Source organism: Neovison vison, chromosome 6 (assembly GCF_020171115.1).
Source record: "Neovison vison isolate M4711 chromosome 6, ASM_NN_V1, whole genome shotgun sequence".
NCBI classification, from domain to species: domain Eukaryota; kingdom Metazoa; phylum Chordata; class Mammalia; order Carnivora; family Mustelidae; genus Neogale; species Neogale vison.
The window spans coordinates 220,132,596-220,152,850 of NC_058096.1; the positions used below are offsets into that span (position 1 = coordinate 220,132,596).

The 20,255-nt window shown below is 57.9% G+C and overlaps 1 protein-coding gene across 2 annotated transcripts in view; it reads left to right on the forward strand.

The window, feature by feature from the left end:
• The window catches only part of MLLT1 (MLLT1 super elongation complex subunit), a 63,117-nt gene that overhangs the window by 29,307 nt on the left and 13,555 nt on the right, over nucleotides 1-20,255 (forward strand). Inside the window, exons 4-5 of one of the 2 annotated variants that reach the window (XM_044254435.1) lie at nucleotides 15,384-15,527; nucleotides 19,086-19,211. In XM_044254435.1, coding sequence (XP_044110370.1) covers nucleotides 15,384-15,527; nucleotides 19,086-19,211 — 270 coding nt within the window. The remainder of the gene's footprint in view (nucleotides 1-15,383; nucleotides 15,528-19,085; nucleotides 19,212-20,255) is intronic. The other variant, XM_044254436.1, reaches the window with a different exon arrangement.

The following is a 20,255-nucleotide window of genomic DNA, read 5'->3' on the forward strand; positions in this document are numbered from 1 at the left end:
TGGAGGGGCAGCCGTGTACTCCCAGAAGCCTTGGGACATGGTCGGCAACCCCCAGCTTTTTAAAAACAGGAGAGAGTCCTAGAACAGGAAATTCACCAGCTTCAATGAACGATTCCCTGGCCGTCTGGTGCCTTCACCATGTCACGCAATCACCACCTGTACCTGGTCCCAAAGTATGTCCTTCTGCCCCAAAGGAAGGCCTGTCTCCAGTGTGACCCTTGGTGTCTGGCTCCTTCGACTTGGTGGAACTGTAGGAGCTCGTCCGCATGGTAACCTGTATCAGAACCTCGCTCTTTTTCACGGCTGAGTAGCACCCCACAGCATGGCCGTCTCCCCGTCTGTGTCCTCGCTCGTCCGCTGACGGACGCCGGCGCTGTTGGCCGTTTGTGGCTGTCATCAGACGTCTGCTGCCATGAACACATATGTGCGTGTGCTGGTTTGAACACCAGGGTTCCGTTCCTTTGGGCAGATACCTAATGGACTCGCTGGGCCATACAGGATTTCTGTTAACCTCTTTCTTTCTCTCTCTTTTTTTAAAGTAGTTTCCTCGCCCATCATGGGGCTCAAACTCATGACCCTGAGATGAGCCACATGCTCTTCCAGCCGAGCCAGCCAGGTGCCCCAATGTTTAACTTTTGAAGGGACCACCAAACTGTTCTCTGCAGTCGCTGCGTTTTACGTTCCCACCAGCAGCATGCACGGGTCCCAGCCTCCTCTGCATCCTTGTCAGGGCTTCCTGCCTTCCTTTGCTCACTGGATTTCTCAGTCATGGCCATCCTACTGGGTGTGAAGCGGTATCTCATTAAGGTTTTGAATTGCATTTCCAAAGTGACCGATGAGGCCAAGGGTCTTTCTGTGTGCTGGTTGGCCTGTTGCAGAGCTTCTTTGAAAAAACATGTATTCAAGTGTTTTGCCCATTTTTTTAACTGGGTAGTGTGTCTTTTTGTTGTTGAGCTGTGTAAGGGTTCTGTATGAGTTCTGGATAGGTCCCTGTTTTTCAACGCCGACGGCAAAGCACAGTATGGGGCAGAATGAATAGAAGTGAATGTCCCTGAGTTGGGAGCTCAAGGTCATCTAGGGGGATCCAGACGTTGCCCTCTGATCCCATGTTGACCCAGAAGCCTGTATGAGCTGTGGCTGATTTATTCCTGTGGAAAGTGAACTAGAGCATCGGTTGTGGCCTGGGAGAGCAAGGCTCAGGCTGCCCCAGGACAGGGAGCATGTTCAGGACAGGTAAGTTGGTCCTGGCTGTCCTAGGACCAATCAAGGGAGTGGAGTTTTGCTGAAACGCTCCCTTAATGTTGTCTTGGAAGTGGCAGGTTGCATTTGAAGTCCTTGTTTCAGTGTGTGAATTACATTTCGTACAGTGGCCACTCAGTAGAAATAGTTAAGCCCCGCACGTAATTGTTCTTTGTAGCCGTATTTGAAAAGGTCAAAAAAGAAACTGGTGAAATTAATTTTAGTAATGTAAGTCAGCCCGCTCTATCTAAAACATTATCATCTCAACATGTCATCAATATTTTTGAATTCCTGAGATACTTTGCATTCTTTTTTCATACTAGGTCGTAGAAGTTTGGTGTGTGTATTACACATACTGAATCATGCCAGTTTGGACATGACATTTTATCAGAAAGACTTGATCTGTATTTAGACTCCACAAGATTTACATTTGGAGAAAGAAGGAGGTTCAAAAATTCCAGTTGCCGCCGCCGTCCATAAGGGTTTTCACTAACAGCCCGGTATGGACGATCTCCTAGCCCGTGATACTGGTTTTTTTGTGACCTTTAATTCTGAATTAATTGTAGAAACACAGAAGAGTTGCAGAGAACGTGCAGGGTCCTTGTGTTCTGAACCCCCAGCTTCCCTCATGTCTATGTTCCCCGTGACCACGACACTGCTGTTCTTTGGGATTGGTAGACGTTACTAACAGACTTCGGGTTTCCCCGTTTTCTAGTGTTCTTTATCTGTTCTGGGATCTGCTGCAGGAGCCTACACAGCATGTAACATAAGGTCTCTTTTGCCTCCTTCAGTCTGTGATGGTTTATCTGCTTTTCCTCATCTTTTCTGACCTTGATGTTTTAAAAATACTCTGGCCACACATTTTGAAGAATGCCCACCAACTTGGGCTTGCTTGGTGTATTTCCATGATTACAAGGGGTTGCAGATTTTGGGAGAAGAGGACAGAGGAGAAGAGCCCTCCCCGCCCCCATCGTGTTATCCTAGGGAGGAGCTGACGCTAACTTGACTTACTACTGGGGACATTGACCTCGATCCCTTTGTTCAGGTGCGGTCTGCGGGGCTCCCTGCTGTCCTCACTCTCTTCCCGTATTCTGCTAGTAGTCTGAAGCCAGTCAAGTCCAGCCCACACTCGGGGAGAGAGAAATTAAGCTCCACATCCTGGTGGGCATCGTTCAGACCACCCTGGTAACTGGTATCTCTTTGGAGGAGACGCACTGAAAGTTTGTCTCTTGTTCAAGTTTCTTCCGGTTTTAGCCGTCTGTCGGTGGCGTTCTATGATGCACAATCTCCTTCATTTCTTTCATTATTCACTGGAATTTTTTCTGTAAGGAAGTGTCCGTTCTTCCCCTGTATGTACTTATTCACTCATTTATTTACATCAGTGTGGATTCGTGGATATTTGGTTTTTTCCCTCCGGGTTATAATATATATATGTATATATTAGTATATAATATAATTATGTATTTTAATCTATTATTATTTTCAAACTATTCTCACTCTGGCTAGTGGGACCCCCCCGCTTGGGGGGCCTCTGTCCCTTTTTGTTACGTTCCCTTCCCTCACTTTCAGGCACCACAGGGTACTTGGGCTGTTCTTGGGTTTCCCTTCTCTAGCCCTAGAATCAGCCATGTCTGCAGGGGCCCCACTCCCTGTTACAAAAGAGTGGGACGTAAAATCCAAGATCTGGGAGTCAGGTGTGCTTTTGCTCCGGGGGCCTCCCCACGTTTGAGCCTCTCCTGGGACAGAGCTGGGGAGAATGTGCGCTTACCCCGCTGACCCCTGAGTGGCACAGGTGTGAGCTGTGTGGGTCCACATTGATGTGGGGGCTTACTTGGATAAATACTGTTCAGGACTATGAGCATATTTTTTCTTCCTTATGATTTTTAAAGTAATGTGTGCTTTTCTCTAGCTTCCTTTATTGTTAAAGAATAGGGTATATAATAATACAATGTTGGTCAACAGTAGGATGTTAGTTGTTAAGTTTTGGGGGGGTCAGAAGTTTATATGGAGATTTTTTTTTTTTTAAGATTTTATTTATTTATCTGACAGACAGAGATCACAAGTAGGCAGAGAGGCAGGCAGAGAGAGAGGAGGAAGTAGGCTCCCTGCTGAGCAGAGAGCCCGACGCGGGGCTCCATCCCAGGACCCTGAGATCATGGCCTGAGCCGAAGGCAGAGGCTTAACCCACTGAGCCACCCAGGCGCCCCAATATATGGAGATTTTTGACTGCTATGCGGGGGGGAGGGAGATCGGCGGCCCTAACCGCTAAGTTGGTCAAGGGTCACCTGTGCTCCCCAGCCCGCCTGCGTGTTATATCTGTGTCCGTCTGTCGGCATGCAGATCACAGTAACCATCAGCTCATACCGATGGCTTCATCTCTGGTCCCGCACCAACAAGTCTTTTCTAGCATTCTTCCGTTGCTTCGTTTAACTTTCTCTGAGGGGAGATACCTGACCCTCATTATCCACAACATATTTGCTTATTGTTGAAGTCCAGTGGATTGGGAAAGTAGTTTCCAAATTGCTGACCAGTACTCCTAGGAGAAGTAAATTTACTTGCCGGAGTACAGTGTCTGTGTGTAGTTTTTTTTGGTCTTGGGCCTTCTGATGTCTGGCTAAAACACAGCTTCTTCACTGGGTCATTTATTTTACTTCATTTTTTAAATGAAGTATTTTTATTTTTTTTTATTATTATTAACTTATTATTTTTTTTGACAGAGACACAGCGAGAGAGGGAACACAAGCAGGGGGCGTGGGAGAGGGAGAAGCAGGCTTCCTGCGGAGCCAGGAGCCTGATGCAGGGCTCGATCCCAGGACCCTGGGATTATGACCTGAACTGAAGGCACACACTTAACCAACTAAGCCACCTAGCCCACCCCCCCAAGGTCATTTATGGCAGCTCTGCCCTCCCTCTTGGCGCCATGGTCATTCTCTACATGTGTAATGTGGTCAGATTCAACCATCACAGTCTACCTGCCATCTTGGACCCCTCCTCCTGCCTGTCTGGTTATTATCATTGTTGTTTTCATTTGTTTCTAGTGAAATTCACTCTGGATTCTGTCACGTGGTCATGCATCTGCCACAGTAGTGTCGTGCAGAGCAGTTCCAGCCCCCAGACCCCTGCACACTGTCCCTTTGCAGTCAGGCCCCTGCCCCCGTCGGTCCCTTGTAAGCCCTCCTCTGTTTCCCATCCCTGGAGTTTGGCCTCTTCCAGATTGTCCCAGAACTGGGGCCACACGGCCTGCAGGCCTCTGTCGGTGCAGAATGCGCTGAAGAGTCGCCCGTGTCGTCTGAACACGTAGCTCGCTCCTCCTTGTCGTGTGGCTGCGCTGCGGGCCGTTTCCCCGCGTGTGGCATCAAGGACATCGCGGTGGTTTCTGGTTCTGGGTGATGATGAACACAGTTGCCCTAAACATGCCCGTACGGATTTTTGTGAGAATGTGAGTTTCCGGTTCCCGTGCGCAGTGATCCCAGCGGGTGCAGGGCCGCTGGTCGCGGGAGCGGGTGTGTCCGGCTTTACGGGCCGGGCCCGCTGCGTGCCGTGGTGATGCTCCGTGCTCCGGCCTGCGCTCGGGCGGCCGCGGTCTCCGGGGTGTGCCGTCGTAGCTCTCTTCTTGAAAAGTAGCTCTGTGGAGGTACAGTGCGCCTACCGTAGCCTCCATGCGCTGAACGTGCCCATTCCACTGGTGTTTAGTACGTTCGGAGTTGGGCAGCCATCACCCCGGACTCCAGAACGTTCCCTCACCCACCGGGAAACCGTCCCCATTAGCCGTCGCTCCTCATCCTCCCTGCCTCCAGTCCCTCACGGCCACGAAGCTGCTTCTAGCGGTGCATTGGCCTGTTCTGAACCCTTCGTATAAACAGAACCGTGTGGCCCGCGGCCCCTTCGGACTTGCAGCTTCTGGTTAGGGCAGCGTCTCGGAGCTCGTCCACGTCGTAGCGCGCATCGGCTCCGCGCTCCTTCCGTGGCTGCAGACACCCCCGCCCGTGGACGGACCCCGTGTTGTCTGTCAGTTGTGCGTGGTTGCCACCGCCAGCAATGCCGTGTGCGGAGATGCTGCCGCTTCTCGGGGGCGCGCGGCGGGAGCGAAGCGGCCGGCTCGTACGGTCGTCCACGTTTCACTTCCGTGAGCAGTGCCGTACTGTCCTCCGTAGCCACCGCGTTTGCTGTCCCCGCAGCCCTGCTGGCGTCCCGTCTCTCCACGCCTCTCCACGCCCTCGCCCGCGCTTCCTGTCTGTCTGATTCTAGGCGTCCTAGTGCATGCGGACTCGTACCCGCAAACCCAAGCCGAAATCCCGCAGCCTGAATCCGCAGAGTGACCTGCCGGCCGACGACAGTCCGCGTCTTTCCGTGGGTTCGTTTGCAGTTCATGTGTTTCCTTTGGTGAAGGGTTTAGAACTTAGGTGGTTTTGTTGTTGTTAGTTGAAAACAATAAGTTTCCTTATTGTTGGGTTTTAAGGGTTTTTAATAGCTTCGGGTACAGGTATCTCAATACTGCGAGGGTATTGCTGCCCGCCTTCAGCAGGAGCTGGGAGACACGTAGGGAACAGCTTGCTCTGAGGCCTGCGGTGCGCAGGGGTTGGCGGGCCGGGAGGACCAGGAGACGCTCTTCCAGTTTTCTCCGTCGGTGCCCGCTTCTCCGTCACGCCACTTCAAAGAGTGAAGAGGTAAACCAGACAAAGCGGAGGGCAGTAAAGCAAAAGTCATTGAGCAAAGTGACAGTACAAAGCTCCCAAGGAGGGAGGGGACCCGAAGGGGCAGCCTCTGGAGTTTCTGAGTCTAGGGGTCTTGGTGGGCTGTCAGCAGGCTGGTTTCATCTGATGAACGCTCCTTGGACCTGTCACCCAGCCGGATTTTTGTCACCCATCTACGGTATGGGAACAGGTAGGGGATTCCTTCCAGGGTGGTGTAGGAATCCTACTCAGGGTGGTTTTCTCTTGGGAGGGTGGCCCTTGTCCCTGGCTGCCCGCCTTCCAACTGTCCTTCATCAAAAGCAGCAGCGCTGTGGATGCAGAGAGAGTCAGGGGCACTTGGGTTCCGAAGGGAGGCTGGGGGGTCGGCAGGGCAGCCCACCCCAGGCGCACTGGCAAGCCACTGGAGTGCGCTGGCTGGGCGTGGGGGGCGCCACTTGCTGTGTAAAGAGCCTCTCGGGCCCATGTGTGGGCAGGGGATGTGCTGTTAGACCGTCCCTCCGCTGCTTCTGGATTCGTCTGCCTCTGGTCAGGGCTCCAGAATGCCCAGCAAAGTGCGCGTCTCGTGTCCGTCCCAGATTGTGCTGTGGTGCCACGGTCACATTACAGAACAGACCTGCGTCCACGTTTCCGGTAACTAAGTCAGTGGCTGCCAAACAGGAAGTCCTTGTGTGTCCCAGAAGGGGGTGGGTGGGTGGGGCTGGGGAGCTGGGGCGCTTTGGTGTCCACATGGGAGGGAGGCGCCAGGGTTTGGTCTAGGGAGCTGGAGGGCCACTGCCCCTCCCTAGTGTGTGGGCCTGAGGACGTGACCTGTGCCTTACCTTCACCCCCCCCCAGTTGGTGACCCCGTGATTTACCTGCTCGTGTTCACGGTCCACTGACCTTGGCTTGGAGTTGCTGCTTTGGTTTGGTTTTGAGTCATTAGCTGAGGCCGGCGGCAGGACTCGGCCATTCTAGATCTAAGGCATCGTTTGATGTGACTTCATTTTCCTTGGGAATCCTCTTAGATCTGATTTTCTCTTTTTCAAAGTCAAGCAGGTTCCTCTTAGTCCCGAGTTTCTGGCTCGGAGTGGTTGGCAAAACCGAGAGGAGAGAAGGAAATCAGTTGTGAAATGGGAAGGAGAGGTTTTCTACACTCAAGGCGACTGTTCTTTATTTCCCCTGCTGCACTCCCCACCACCCCTCCTGCACCCTACAGGTGTTTGTCAGGGAGCGGGCGCTGGCCTGGGCTCACTTTGGCCAACTGTTCCGTGGTGAGACGCACCAGCAGTGTAATGACACACTCTGGGAGGGGGCTCCTATCTGGTGTGCACGCGGACTTGAAGAGATAACCCCGTTTTCAGAAGTGGTCAAGTGTAAACAAGTTCATTTTGGTTATAAGCTGCTAAGATTAGCTGTCCTCCCTGCCCTCCGCCCCCACCCCTGTAACGAGCTATTACTGGACACTGAGCCCCAGCCGTCACTAACTCTCAGGGGCATCTGAGGTCACAGGAAGGGCATTTTGGTACATTTTATTGGGAAGTTTGCATAGTTTTATTTGAAAGGGTTTTTGGTTTTGTTTTAAAGCAAATTAAAACAGCACTTGCCGGCTTCTGAGCCATGAGCTCTCAGAGGCTTGGGCGCATCCTGGCTGACTTGTGATCTGGGGAAATAGCCACGTGAACCGTGTCATAGGGTTGACGATGAGCTGGCGGGGGTCCCAGGGCCACCGAATCCTGCACTTTTCCATCCCCCTGCGTCCGTCCCCCGCATCAGCCTGCAAAGACCCTCTCTTTTGGGCCGGGCAGGGCTTTTCCCACCAGCCTTCCACTTAAATTGAGACTTGGTATGTGAGAGCCGCTCTTGAGGGATTGGGTGGAGAGCTCACATTCTCCCCTCCCAGCCTGCCCACACTTCTGGGGTCACCACTAGCTCGGCTCTGTGCCCACATGGGGATCAGCTTTTGGGGGCTCCGCAGAACTCCGGAGGCAGGCAGCGCTCTGCACAGGGACCATGGCTGGTTCTGGCAGCCCGGGGGGCCCAGCCTCACTGGGGGGAGTGCTGAGGAGCCGGGACAGAAGGGACTTTGTGCCGGAGAACCAGGGAAAGGTCGGGGGGGCTGCCAAGTTGTGACAGGCCACGTAAGTGCCAGCCCGCTGTGTGGCTCCGATGGCCTTTCCTCGCAGCGTCCTGCCGTTCCTCTGTGGGGGACCCCAGAAGCACCTCTGTTTCCTAGAGGGCAGCGTCTGGAGCGGCGCAAAGAAGCACCTCGTAAGAGCACATATGCGTGAGCAGAGGCTCAGCCTGACCCCGGCACGCGGGGAGGGACAGTCCACCCTCCGGCTCGGCTCCCTAACCAGTGCCTTCTCCTGGGCTCCTTGAGAAGGGGATGGAAGAGTCGGCCTGGAGTCCACTTCCCTGAGTCTTTCCTGACTGCTTACTGCATTTCCTGTGAAGGTGGGAATCACGGAACTGAGTCATTTGCACGGTCACCCCCCAGAGTGAGGGAGGGGTCGGGCAGGCCGGACTGTCAACATTAGGCCACCCCGGGCTCACTCAGGGCCCAGCTCTGGGCTCCCACGGCCTCGGGTCTGACTGTTGATCACGGCCGAGCAGCTGTGTGGCGGGCAGAGGCGGGCCTGACGGACGGCCTGACGGACGGCCTGACGGATGCCCTTCCCGGCCAGAGGCGCGGTCTCTTCTCGCTCCTCGCCTTGTGCGCCCGGAAGCCGTGGTTTTGTTTCCTCCCCTCACTGAGGCTCAGAGCGGTGACGTGGCCTGTCCAGGGTCTCACAGTGAGTTGGTGGCAAGGCTGCTCTGGCATCCAGAAGGTCTTGGACCCCAGAGCCCACGGTTTTCAGCCCACATTGCCCTGTTTTCCTTAAGCCTTTTAAAGTCGTTTTCTGCCCGTAACTACAGAGGTTGATGTGTGTGGGCGGCGGGGACCGCAGTGCTCTCTCCAGTCTTGTCTCCTTGAAGTCACCACTGTAAGCAGTTAGCGACGTCCTTCCAGAAACAGTTTTTTCTGTGGGGCTTGTGTATGCGAGAGACAGACAGACAGGGAGGGAGGGAGATGCATTTTAAAACAAGTCTCTGTGGACCCCCCACATCGGCGCCCCAAACTCTGCCCCGTTGTTCACGACGGCTGTGCAGCGCTCCCTCCAGCTTAGATGGGCTGTAATGTCCCTGACGGCTCCTGTGGAGGGACACTGGGCACCTCGAGGCCTCTCACTTCGGGCGTGCCTCAGTGACCCTCCTCGAACCTCGGAGTCCTAGAAGTGGAATTTCAGGTTTGGTGGTGGTGGCTGTGCATGGAGCTGCCCTTGCTCTTTCCCGGGCGCCCCTGCTGTCCCCTGCGGGCGCACCGTGGGAGCCGGGGGCTCCGGCGTGGCAGGGCTGTGTCCACAGGAAGATGCCAGAGGCCGTGGTCCGTGGACTCGAGTGCCTGACCTTTGTTGGTTCAATGTGGCCTTGACAAATGATTAAATGCCACCAAACCTCAGTTTCCTCTCGTGACGTGTGGTGAGGGCAGTGACTAAGTCCCAGAGCATTTGTGAGCGGGAAGTGGGGCTGGGTGAAGCCCGTGGCGCGGTGCCTGGCCCCAGGGACGGCTCCCTGAGTGGGGCTGGTGGCAGCGTGGCCGCTTGAAGCAGAGAGTGAAGTGTCCACCAAGTGGACCCAGGGCTGGAGGCTTTTGTTGGGCTCCTCTGGGCTCCTGGAAGGGCCCTGTCTGTGCCCTGGTCCCCAGTACCCGGAGAGAGTCCGTCTGTCCGGTCCACAGATGCCCAGGGCAGAGCTGCGAGCAGGGCTGGCTGGAGCAAAGCCTGGGCCGTGAGAGCCTTTTTTTTTTTTTTTTTTTTAAAGATTTTATTTATTTATTTGACAGACAGAGATCACAAGCAGGCAGAGAGGCAGGCAGGCAGAGAGAGGAGGAAGCAGGCTCCCCGCTGAGCAGAGAGCCCGATGTGGGACTCGATCCCAGGACCCTGAGATCATGACCTGAGCCGAAGGCAGCGGCTTAACCCATTGAGCCACCCAGGCGCCCTCGTGAGAGCCTTTTAATGCAGAAAACTTAAAGATCCCTACGGAAGCGGAGAGGGGAGCAGAGCGGACCGCGGTGCGGCCCGGCAGCTGCACACGGGGCCGCAGGGTGCTGCTCACCGCTGGTCCCGCGTTATTCTGAAGCAACTGCAAGACGGCCTGTCTTGTCATCTGTAAATGTTTCAGTCTGTGTCTGTAAACAGTACGACTCTTTTAAAGTATTTAATTACAGCGTCATCATAGCTGGGAATGAGCAGATTAACATTCCTAATATCAAATGTCCGATGTCAGTTTTATTTTATTTTCATGTATATATATATATTTTAATAATTCGTTCAGATCAGGATTCAGAGAAGGTCGGCGCCTGGTTGCTGCATTTCTTACGCTTCTGTGAATCTCGCTTGTCTCTCCGCCTCTCTCTTTCCCCCTTGCAAAGCCTTTTAAGAAGCTGTATGGGTTGTCCCGTGGGGATGTTACTGACTACAGCCCTGCAAGCTGGCAGGTAGATATAGGGCCACGATCAGGTTCATGTTTAACTATTTTTTTGAACCCTGAGGCCTTCTAACAGGGATGGCAGACAGAAGTGCGGGCAGGGCCCAGATGGCCCAGACTTCGCCCCGAGGCCCTCCTTAGCTGGTGTGTTCTGAGGGGCACACGGGGTGGGGCAGCCAACCTGGGGGTCCTCCAGGGCCAGCCCACCCTGCTGCAGAAGAGGATGGCCTGAGGTGGTGGAGAGGCAGCAGCTGAAACCCTAGGTGTGGTCAGCCACCGCACGGCGGTGGGCGGTGGGCCATGGGCCGTGGCCCGGGCTCCCGTGGCCTGGACTGCCCGAACGTGGTGGATGAGTCCACGCGCCGTCAGCTTGGGCGCTGGCACCAGTTTGTCCGGTTCCTCTGCGTCCTAGTCTGCTGGGTCTGGAGAGACACGCTGGCCCGGGGCCAGCATCCTGGACAGTGGGTGGCTGCCTGTGGCCCGCGCCAAGAACGCTGGAGGCCAGCTTCGGCTGCCTTTGCTGAGAGTGGGGCACCCGTAGGGTCCGGCTGAAAGGACAAGGATGTTGCTCTCGGGACTGTGCCGTGCCGCCTGCGTCTCCCGAGAAGCTGGCTGGTTTCCCAGGCGGGGGGTGTCGCAGGCCGGGTAGAGGTCTCCACCCAGAGGGAGCTCGGGTCAGCCCTTCTCAGTGCGCTGTGATGCACACCTCGGCTGCCAGCAGCCGGACACACGGTGGGCGCTCGGGGAAGGCCTCCACCTGGCCCACGTGCTGTGTGCCCAGCTCTGGGGAGCCCTAAAGCGCCCCTCCTGCTTGGCTCCAGGGGCCAGGGCTTCCAGCAAGCGTGGGCCGCCCGTGGGGCTCCAGGCAGCTCGTGCACCTGTGCAGTTTCTTCACCCGCGAAACGGGGCCACTGAGAGCATCCGTGTTCTGGACTATGAAGCAGTCGCATGTGTTAAGTGCTTGGAAAAGTGTCTGGCCGTGGTAGACGCCGGCAGATGCCGGCCACGGCGGGCTCGGCCCCGGGCCTTCTGCTCCGCCCCTGTGTGCGGCAGCTAGAGCCACAGAGCAGCCCTTCGGCGGCCCCGTGAGCTCCTGTTTTCCTGCTGGCAGATCCTGTGGCTTCAGTCACTGTCTGTCTGGCGGGTCTCCCAGGTGACCTCCTACAGCCTAGAGCTCTTTCTGGTAAAAGCGATAGCTTCCCTTTCTCCACAGCACCAAGCTGAGGCCATTAGCTGCCTTTGCACTGAGTCCCCTCATGGAATTTCCAGAGAAATAGCGAAACACCTGCGGAGGAGGAGGAGGGCATTAGCAAGCCCCGCCCCCCGCCCCCGCAGTCCCCTGGCTCCTGCACGTGGCTGCGCTCGGTGGGCAGTCTCTGCAGCCCGTGTCATTTTGGAGCAAGCCCCAGACGTCGTGATTTCATCTGTCCCTGTCTCAGAACGTGTCTCTAAGAGATAACGACTGCTTTTCAATAATAAAATAATAATACCGGTATCACACCTACAAATGAGCACTTCCTTAATATGCAGTGTGGAAAGTTTTTTTTCCTGTTTGAATCAGCATCTACAGGTAAGACCAACGTGCTGTGATTCGTGAGTCGGCCCTGTGAGAAGGTGTAAGAGAAGGGAAGGGTCTCCCTCTACCACTGCTTCTCCCGGCAGTTGACGTGTGAAGAAACTGGCCCACGTATCCCGGCAGTTCGGGGTCCCCGGCTCTCTGTTGCTTCTGTGCGCGCTGTCATCCAGCACCGTCCCCTAATTCGTGTGTCCCCAGTCAACATGAACTTGAATGTGGTGCTGAATCCTCCCTGGGAGGCGGTGCGATGGCCTCGTCTGTGGCCGGTGGTCGAGCTGTTGGCCGCAGCGGGTGCACCGCGTCTCCGATCCCTGACCCATTAGGAGGACAGAACGCGGTGCTCAAGTTCCTGCCACACGCAGTAGCGGAGACCCCGTGCAGGCTGCCTCTCGGATCTTCTGTGTTTTTACCTCGTGGAAAGGCAGGACAAGTGCTTGATGTGGTTTGTGTGTGTGTGCTTTTTTTGTTTTTTTTCCTCCCTTTATTTGCCGGGTTCAGACCCTGCCCCCTGTAGTGGCACCCTACAAGCCGGGGGGTGTTGGCTTCCTGCGACACAGATCTGGGCTTGTTCTTTCTTTCTTTCTTTTTTTTAAGGGTTGCCATTGTTTTTTTAAAGATTTTATTTTTTTGAAAGAGAGAGTGTACAAGCAAGGGGACTGGCAGGGAGAGGGAGAAACAGGCTCCCCTGAGCAGAAAGCCCAACGTGGGGCTCAATCCCAGAACCCTGGGATCATGACCCGAGCCAAAGGCAGACGCCCAAACAACCAAGCTACCCAGGCGTCCCTGGGCTTGTTCCTTCTGAGTCCAGATCCCCCTGTAGACACCTCTGCCCCCAGGATGTGGCCAAGGCCCATCTCTCCAGGTCACCTGTGCCAGCACAGTCCTCCCTCCCTTTCCAGCTGTAGCCGTCTGGACTGTTGGGGCTCTAGGAAGGTCTGTGCTGTGGCCTGTGCAGCTTCCCCCCAACCCCTCCTTGACTGACTCATGGCCCCTCTCTAACCCTAACCCTAACCCTTCAAGGTGGCCCCCTGTCCACCCCCACTGTTGGGTCGTGCTCTGCTCTTGCCTATCTTAACGCCTCGTTCCTTGGACAAAAATGCCCTAAGTGCAGGATGGGTCCCCACACCCCTGCCTCCAAGGGGTTCCCAGGTTGGTGGGGACACCGCTCCGCTGCGTCGAGCGCCTCCGCGAGGTCGGCAGGAACTGTGCAGGCATGGGGGGAGGGGCCGGTAGAGTGTGATATGGGGGCTTCTTTCTCTTCCTTAGCGAGCAGTTGGAAAGCTGCTGGCCAACGGCCCTGGAGCAGAGATCCCCATGGCTCGCCTGCACGCTCTTGCCGGGATTGCCAACCCTCCACGTAGGCAGGAGGAAGCATGATGCCGAGCCTTCCTGTCTACACCGAGTGTTGGACTTGGGAAGGCCAGCGCTCCCTAGGCCGACCTCCTCACCCCTCATCTCTCAGACCAGGCCAGGGGAACAGTTTCCAAGTCTGCTTTAGAGGGGCAGGCGGTGGAAACCATTCCAGCCGACCCTGAGGGCTGCTGGGGGGAGGACAAGGCCTGAGTTACCTCTCTGGTTGGCACTGCCTTGGGAAGGCCTCTTTACGTGCCTTCTCTGTACAGGCTTGAGGTCCCAGAAGGCAGAGTCTGTGTCTCTTTCATTCAACAGGTGCACCTTCTCCTTGTGGCCTAAATGGGGGCGGGGGAAGGGAGTGAGTTGTCCACACACAACTGCAGGACCTCACTTCTGTCCCCTTTATTCAGACACGGGCACAGGGCAGGCCGGCTTCCCACGCCCAGCGGTCACCCATCCACCAGAGCTCAAAAAACCCAGCGTGGCTCCCATAACTGTGCGACCGCTGGCCAGGGAGACCAAGGAGGAGGGGGAGGGTGTGAGGTGGCCCGAGCCCCTGGCCGCAGTCAGAGTGGCAGGAATGAGGCTCAGCCCCGACCTCTGCTCCCTTTTCCCCCCAGGACTGTGACCCTGCCGGTCTGGGTAGAGGGAAGGGTGGAAAAAAGAGTGTGGGCCTGCCTGTGTGGGAGGCTCCATGCTTCTCTTCCTTACCCCTGCTTGCCCCGTCCTGAAGTGGGAGCCCCTGCACCAGCACCCCGGCTCCGAGGTTTTCTCTCTTGCTGGAGAGCATTTTAAAAAATTGCCTACAATTCACGTATCAGAAAATTCCCTTTTAAAGCGTCCAGAGTCCGTGGTTTTTAGTCAGTCTTCTAACTCTGGAACATTCCATCACCCCAGAAAACAGCCTCACCCCCACCAGCAGTCACTCCGCATCCCTAGGGCCCCGGTTCCTGACAACTACTAGTTCCCCTCCCGTCCGTGGAGGGGCCTGTTCTAGACGTGTCGCACACGCGGACTCACACCCTGTGTGGCCTTCTGCGTCTGAGCGTCCTGGGCTCCGGGTCTGTCCCCTCGGGCAGCGCCTGTTGGCGTCTCGCTCCTGTTCGTGGCTGAGAGACGCACCCGTGCGTGGAGGGACACGTTACTTTCATCCGTCGGGACGCTGGGGTTGCGTCCACTTTGGACTGGGGTGAATCTGGCTGTGCTGCGGACACGGATGTACTAGTGTTTGTGTGATCGGGTTTTCATTTCTCTTGGCTGTGTATCAGGAGAGGCGTAGGGGGCGGTGACTCTGTAGCAAACGTGGGGAGGGGCCCCCCGACGGCCCTCGGGAGTGACGGCCCTGGGCACGGGGCAGGGACGGCGCGCTCCAGTGGCATGTATGGGGCGCCCGTGCCCCACGTCCTCGCCACCACTTGAGATTTCCCACTTCGTAGAGGGGCCGTGCTGGGGGCTGGGAGGTGTGATCTCAGGGTTCGGATCGGCCCGTCCCCGATCATCAGTGACGCCGAGCATCTTCTCGTGCGCCTGTCGGCCATTTGGACGTCTTTGGAGCTGCCCCCCACTCCACCAGGAAGGGAGCACGGGGTGGAGACTGTGGGGTCGCAGGCCTCAGAGCCTGGGCTCAGGACCCTGTACTGCCACGCGTCAGCCGAGTCTCGAAGCCTCGGTCTAGCGTTTGTTGATGGGTGCCGTGAGGGTCGACGGAGAGGGGCTTCTCCAGCAGCAGGAGTGTTTCCGGTAGCCGTCGGAGAACATCGTTCTTCATGGTCTGTGTGCCTCTCGTGGAGCCTGCTGTGCTGGGTGCGGTGCACATCGTAAGTGCATTTGTCTCGGAAAACGGAATAGAGGCGGCGGCGCCCGAGAGGAGCGGATAAGGGCTTGAGGGGGACAGACGGGGAGCCCTGGCACAGGAGTGGGTAGAGGCCGCCGGCGGGGCGTGTGTCCTGGGGCTGTCCCCGTGGCCTCCTGCCCGCCCCTCTGAGGTGACTTCCTTGTCTTCTTTGTTGAAGGAGGAGCCCCGGAAGGTTTGCTTCACCTATGACCTGTTCCTGAACCTGGAGGGCAACCCGCCCGTGAACCACCTGCGCTGTGAGAAGCTCACCTTCAACAACCCCACCGTCGAGTTCCGCTACAAGCTGCTGATGGCCGGCGGGGTGAGTGGCCCCTGCTCAGATGGGCGCGGCTGCGGCGCGGCCGCCGGGCTGCGGCAGGCTCGGTGCTGGGTGCTTGTGGGTCTTCCAGGCCCGTCTCGTCCGCGTCGTCGGGTGCCCGAGACCTGGAGGGGCGGCCGCCCCGCGCTCGATCCGGGTGCCCCGAGTCGGGGCCGGGGCGTTGTCCGCTGTGAACGACCAGTGACTGGTTAGGGTTTCCTGGTTGACGGTGGTTAATTAGCATCTTTCTCCATGGGAAGGAGGGGTGGGAGGAACGGGCGTGGGGCCAGGCTGTGAGCGTGGCGAGGCGCAGGAGCCGGCTTTGAAGCACATCGGCAAGGCTGGGCTGGGACGGCGTCATCTGGGGAAACAGCAGGGGCTCCCTGTGGGGTTCCCTGGCGATGCGCGTTGCCTGGCGGTTTTGTCTGAGGGAGGCCAGACAGAGGCGTCAGCTCTCAGAACCCAGGCCTCTAGGCTGGGCTTCCGTGTGTGGTGGCCCCGTGCCGGGAGCACGGCTGAGAACCGGAGGAGGGGCGTTGGGTGTGGATGGGATGCTTGGGTGTGGAGGAGGAGGGGTGCCTTGGGAGAGGCTGGACCGCGTGTGCCGAGGGAGGGCCAGGCTGAGGACGCGGGGCATCCCAGAGCCCCCGTTGACACCCCAGCATTGCTGGGCATTTGCCCAGCCACCAGCCAGGAGGGCGCGGGTGCGCGTGGTGGGCCCGGCTGCCCCCCCCCGGAGCACAGGAGTCTGGTTGGGCTTCTGTAGGCCTCCAGAGCAGTCCTTTCTGACTCAGCTGGGGCTTTTACACTTTGTTTTTCTTTCTTTTTTTTTTTTTTAAAGACTTTATTTATTTGACAGAGATCACAAGTAGGCAGACAGGCAGAGAGAGAGGGGGAAGCAGGCTCCCTGCCAAGCAGAGAGCCCGATGCGGGACTCGGTCCCAGGACCCTGGGATCACGACCCGAGCCGAAGGCAGAGGCTTAACCCACTGAGCCACCCAGGCGCCCCTGTTTTTCTTTTTTAATAAAGGCACTCACTTATTCATTGTAGAGAATTGGATTATGTTCTGTCAGGTTCCTTATAAAAAATGAGTGTGTGATTATCATCGAGCACGTGACGGCTGATGGGAACAAGCAGGGAGGTGCTGGAACCCGTTCACAGAGGCGTGTGTCCTGAAGTTTGCCTGGGCGTCCCGGAAGAGCCGAGGAAGTGGGCGGGGCTGCCGGGGTCCGGGCTGCTCCCCAGCTCGGCTTCGCCACCTACTTTCCGTAGCCGGACGCTCCCAGAGCCTGTCTCCCAGAGCCTGCGTAGTCAGCCTGGCTTTGGGAGGCACACGGTGCTTAGCATTCCTGGCTTCCCAGAGCTCTGGGACCCCGGAGGGACTGTCCCCCGCTGCCCCCTGCGTAAGGAGGTTTTCTTTGCTAAGAAGAGACGAAGGCTCGATGTGCATCATCAAAACATATAAAACTGGAGGGCGGAGGCGGCGACGGGGAGAGGTTGGGAGTGCAGGTCCGGCGAGCCGTTGGGAAGGGCCAGTCGTGGAAGGAGGAGGCAGAGCCTGGCACGGTGGTCTCTGCCCGGTGCGCCTCACTCCAGGGAGGGCCACCTGGAGACCTGAATGGTTGGTCAGGAACTCTCTCTCCCTTCGGGGCTCTAGGCCTCTGGGGCTTGCCCTGGGCTGATAGCAAAGCAGGGCTCTCCGGTCTTAGGGCAGCTGGAACCATGGATAGGATGGTAGCTTCCGGCACGTGAGTCGTGGTCCTCCCGTGCCGTTCTGAGCAGAGCATCCCCATTGGGGCTGGCATTTGCCGTCCCGTGGCAAGTGACCTCAGACCTGCCCGAGCTGATGTCGGTGCCGAGAAAACCGAAGTCGCGAACCCACCCATAGGTTGGTGAGACCTGCCTTGCTGGCCGCCCCTCTGCCGGCGGTCTCCCGGAGCCCCGTGACCCCTCGCCGAGCTGCGGGCACCTGCTCAGCCGTGGCCAGACGAGCTGTGCTCCTTGCTGGGTCGTCAGAGGCCCGACCCCTCAGCTCGCCCCATCGGCAGCTGAGCCGCACGGAATAGAAGCTCCTTCTGCGACCGAGGGTCTGTATTTCCGTCGGGTGCGGCGGGTCCTCATGAGGTGCGGCGGCGGAGGTGGAAGGCGTTCTCTTGGCTCACTTGACGTCTCTCAGAGGCGGCTGTTATGAGGGAGAGGGACAGGAGAGGTGATCGCTGCATTGTCCGGGAGCTGCGTCCGGCCGGGACAGTCAGTAGAAGGGAAAGAGGCCTGAAGGCGAGAGTGGCAGGAAATGCTAGTGAAGGAGCGTTGGGACCTGTCTGTGCCCCTGGGTCGGGTTGTAGTTGCTTCTCTGCGTCCGGCGAGTCCTTGCAAGCCTGAGAACGTGGGGCTCTGCCCGCGGCCCGGGCTGCTCAGCCAGAGCGTCGTGCTCGGACAGGCTGTGGGGAGCCACCGGGGAGCCGGGGGGCCACGGGGCAGGGGCACGAGGGGCTTCGCTGAGCTGCTTTCAACCCCGTGGCCCCTGACGCCAGCCTCCTCAGAGGAAGGGTTTGGCTGGTCAAGGAACCCCAGGTGCTCAAGGTTATTAATGATGCTTTTTCTACGGAACTAAATGCTTTTCCCTCCTTTTTTCCTTTTTTTTTTTTTTTCCACTGTGCGCTCTATTTTTTTGTTCTGTCTCGTCGCTCACCGGAAGGTTCCCTGTGAGCGGCTGGCCGCTGGCCATGTTAGCGCGTAGTGTCAGTATTCGGACGACCTGCCCCAAGCCTTCTCTCCTTCAGCAGGTGCGGCAGGAGCCTGGGGGCCGCGCTGGACTCGGCCATTGTTTCCCGGGAGCACCTCCCGGCAGGACCCCAGGCCCTTCCTCCTGGCAGCACTCGGCTGACCGCGCCGGGCGCCCGCCGCTCTCCCCCGCAGGCTCGTGCTGCGGCTTTTGCAGAGAGCTGCCCCCACCCCTGTGCAGTTCCCTCCTGCCTCTGCCTCCCATGCTGCCGGTTCGGTCACCTCCACCTGCTGGACCATGGAGGAGGGCGCACCCTCCCCAGCCCCCGGAGATGGGGAACCCGGCCATCCACAGTTGCTCGCTCCGCCGCACGGCTGCCCAGTGTGGGTGTCTGGCTGGCCTCTTGCCTTTCCAAGCCGTGCTTCTTGTCCTTCTAAACCGCAGCGTGCAGGTCAGCTTGGGCCACAGCTGCCTTCTCGTGCTTCTCGGCCCTCTCCGCCAGTCTTCGTGGCCTGGCCCTCCTGTCTGCCGTGCTCTGGGCTCTCCTTCTAGAGGCCATGCGGCCGCACCAGGGCCCAGCCATCCTGGGACCCTGGCTTCTCTTCGCTCTACGCCTCGAGCCCGCTTCGCTCCAAGCACTCAGCCCCCCAGCCCCTCGTGGAGGACAAGCCTTTGATTCTTTGGGAAAAGTGGCCTCCGGCCCTCCCTTGCTCCTCCGCCAGAAGGCGCTCCCACAGCCTCCGGCCAGGCTCCTAAAGGCTGACTTCTCTTGCCGGTCAGAAATCCAGCCTGCCTCCTTGCTCACTGATAACGTCTGTCTCTTCTTTATCACTAGGTGATGGTAATGCCCGAAGGAGCAGAAACGGTGTCCAGGCCCAGCCCCGACTACCCCATGTTACCCACAATTCCACTCTCTGCCTTCTCTGACCCCAAGAAGACCAAACCGTCCCACGGCTCCAAGGTTAGTGAGGCGGAAGGCCCAGTCACGTGGGAGCGCTGGGGCCCAGTGGTGGGTCCTGGGCTCAGGGCGCCCCCTCTGCAGAGCTGGACCTTCCGTTCCCAGACTCGCTCCCTTGGCTTCTTCCTCTTGGAGCGCTCGGCTCCACCGGGCAGCTCCCTGCCGTTGCGGAGGGTCAGCGCCTGCGGGAGCACGGATAGCTGCGGGACTGCAGGCTCTTCGCCCTCTTCCTCTTAAGGCCAGAGAGCCCGCCCCGTCCTCGCTGCTCCCACTGTATCCGTGGGCCTTAGGACCCCTCAGGCAGGACCCCGAGAGTCTCACGTGGTTGGGGGCCACGGACAGAGCGTTTGCGCGACAGCCACGGCCATCCGGCTCCCAGGCCTCCTGAGCGTGGCCAGAATGCCCCATCTGCCGGGACTGGATGCCTCCTCCCCGGGCTGTTCCAGGCTTGGCCTCTTTCTTTGGGAGCAGCTCTCGGCGCAGACCGCTTATTTAGGGGAAGGGCCAGGTGGGACAATGTGGTGAGGAGGCTCATTTCCCCCAAGAAATATTTTTGTCTCTTGTCTCAGTCCTGTTGGGCAGGCGGCACTGTGCCTCCCCGAGACCTCTCTCTGAACTGTTAAGGAGTGGTCACTGGAGCCCTTCGGATAGGGTCCCGATGTGCATACAAGCTCGGGAGTGCGTCCTGTTCCCCTGTAGCTGCCTACGGGGCTCTGTGTCCCGGAGGTCAAGCCCTTCGGGCGCTCGGGGCACCTGCCTGTCCTCCCACACCGACCGCACGGGTTTATCCACTTCGTGTCTTTGTGTTTCTCTTGCTTCACTCACTTGTTGGGTGCTGTGGGCTTGGGGCGCCCCAGGTGGCCTGGGCGGAGCTCTCGGCCTGTCTTACAGCTCTCCTCGTCAGCAGCCCGGGAGGAGAGCTGCATCCCCCAGGCGGGGTCTTTCTGGCACTTTCCACAAGGCCAGTGGGTTTCTGACATCCTGGATTTGTCTGACTTATGCGGTCCAGACGTGTGTGGCTGGAGTCCAGGCAAGGCTGCAGCTCGG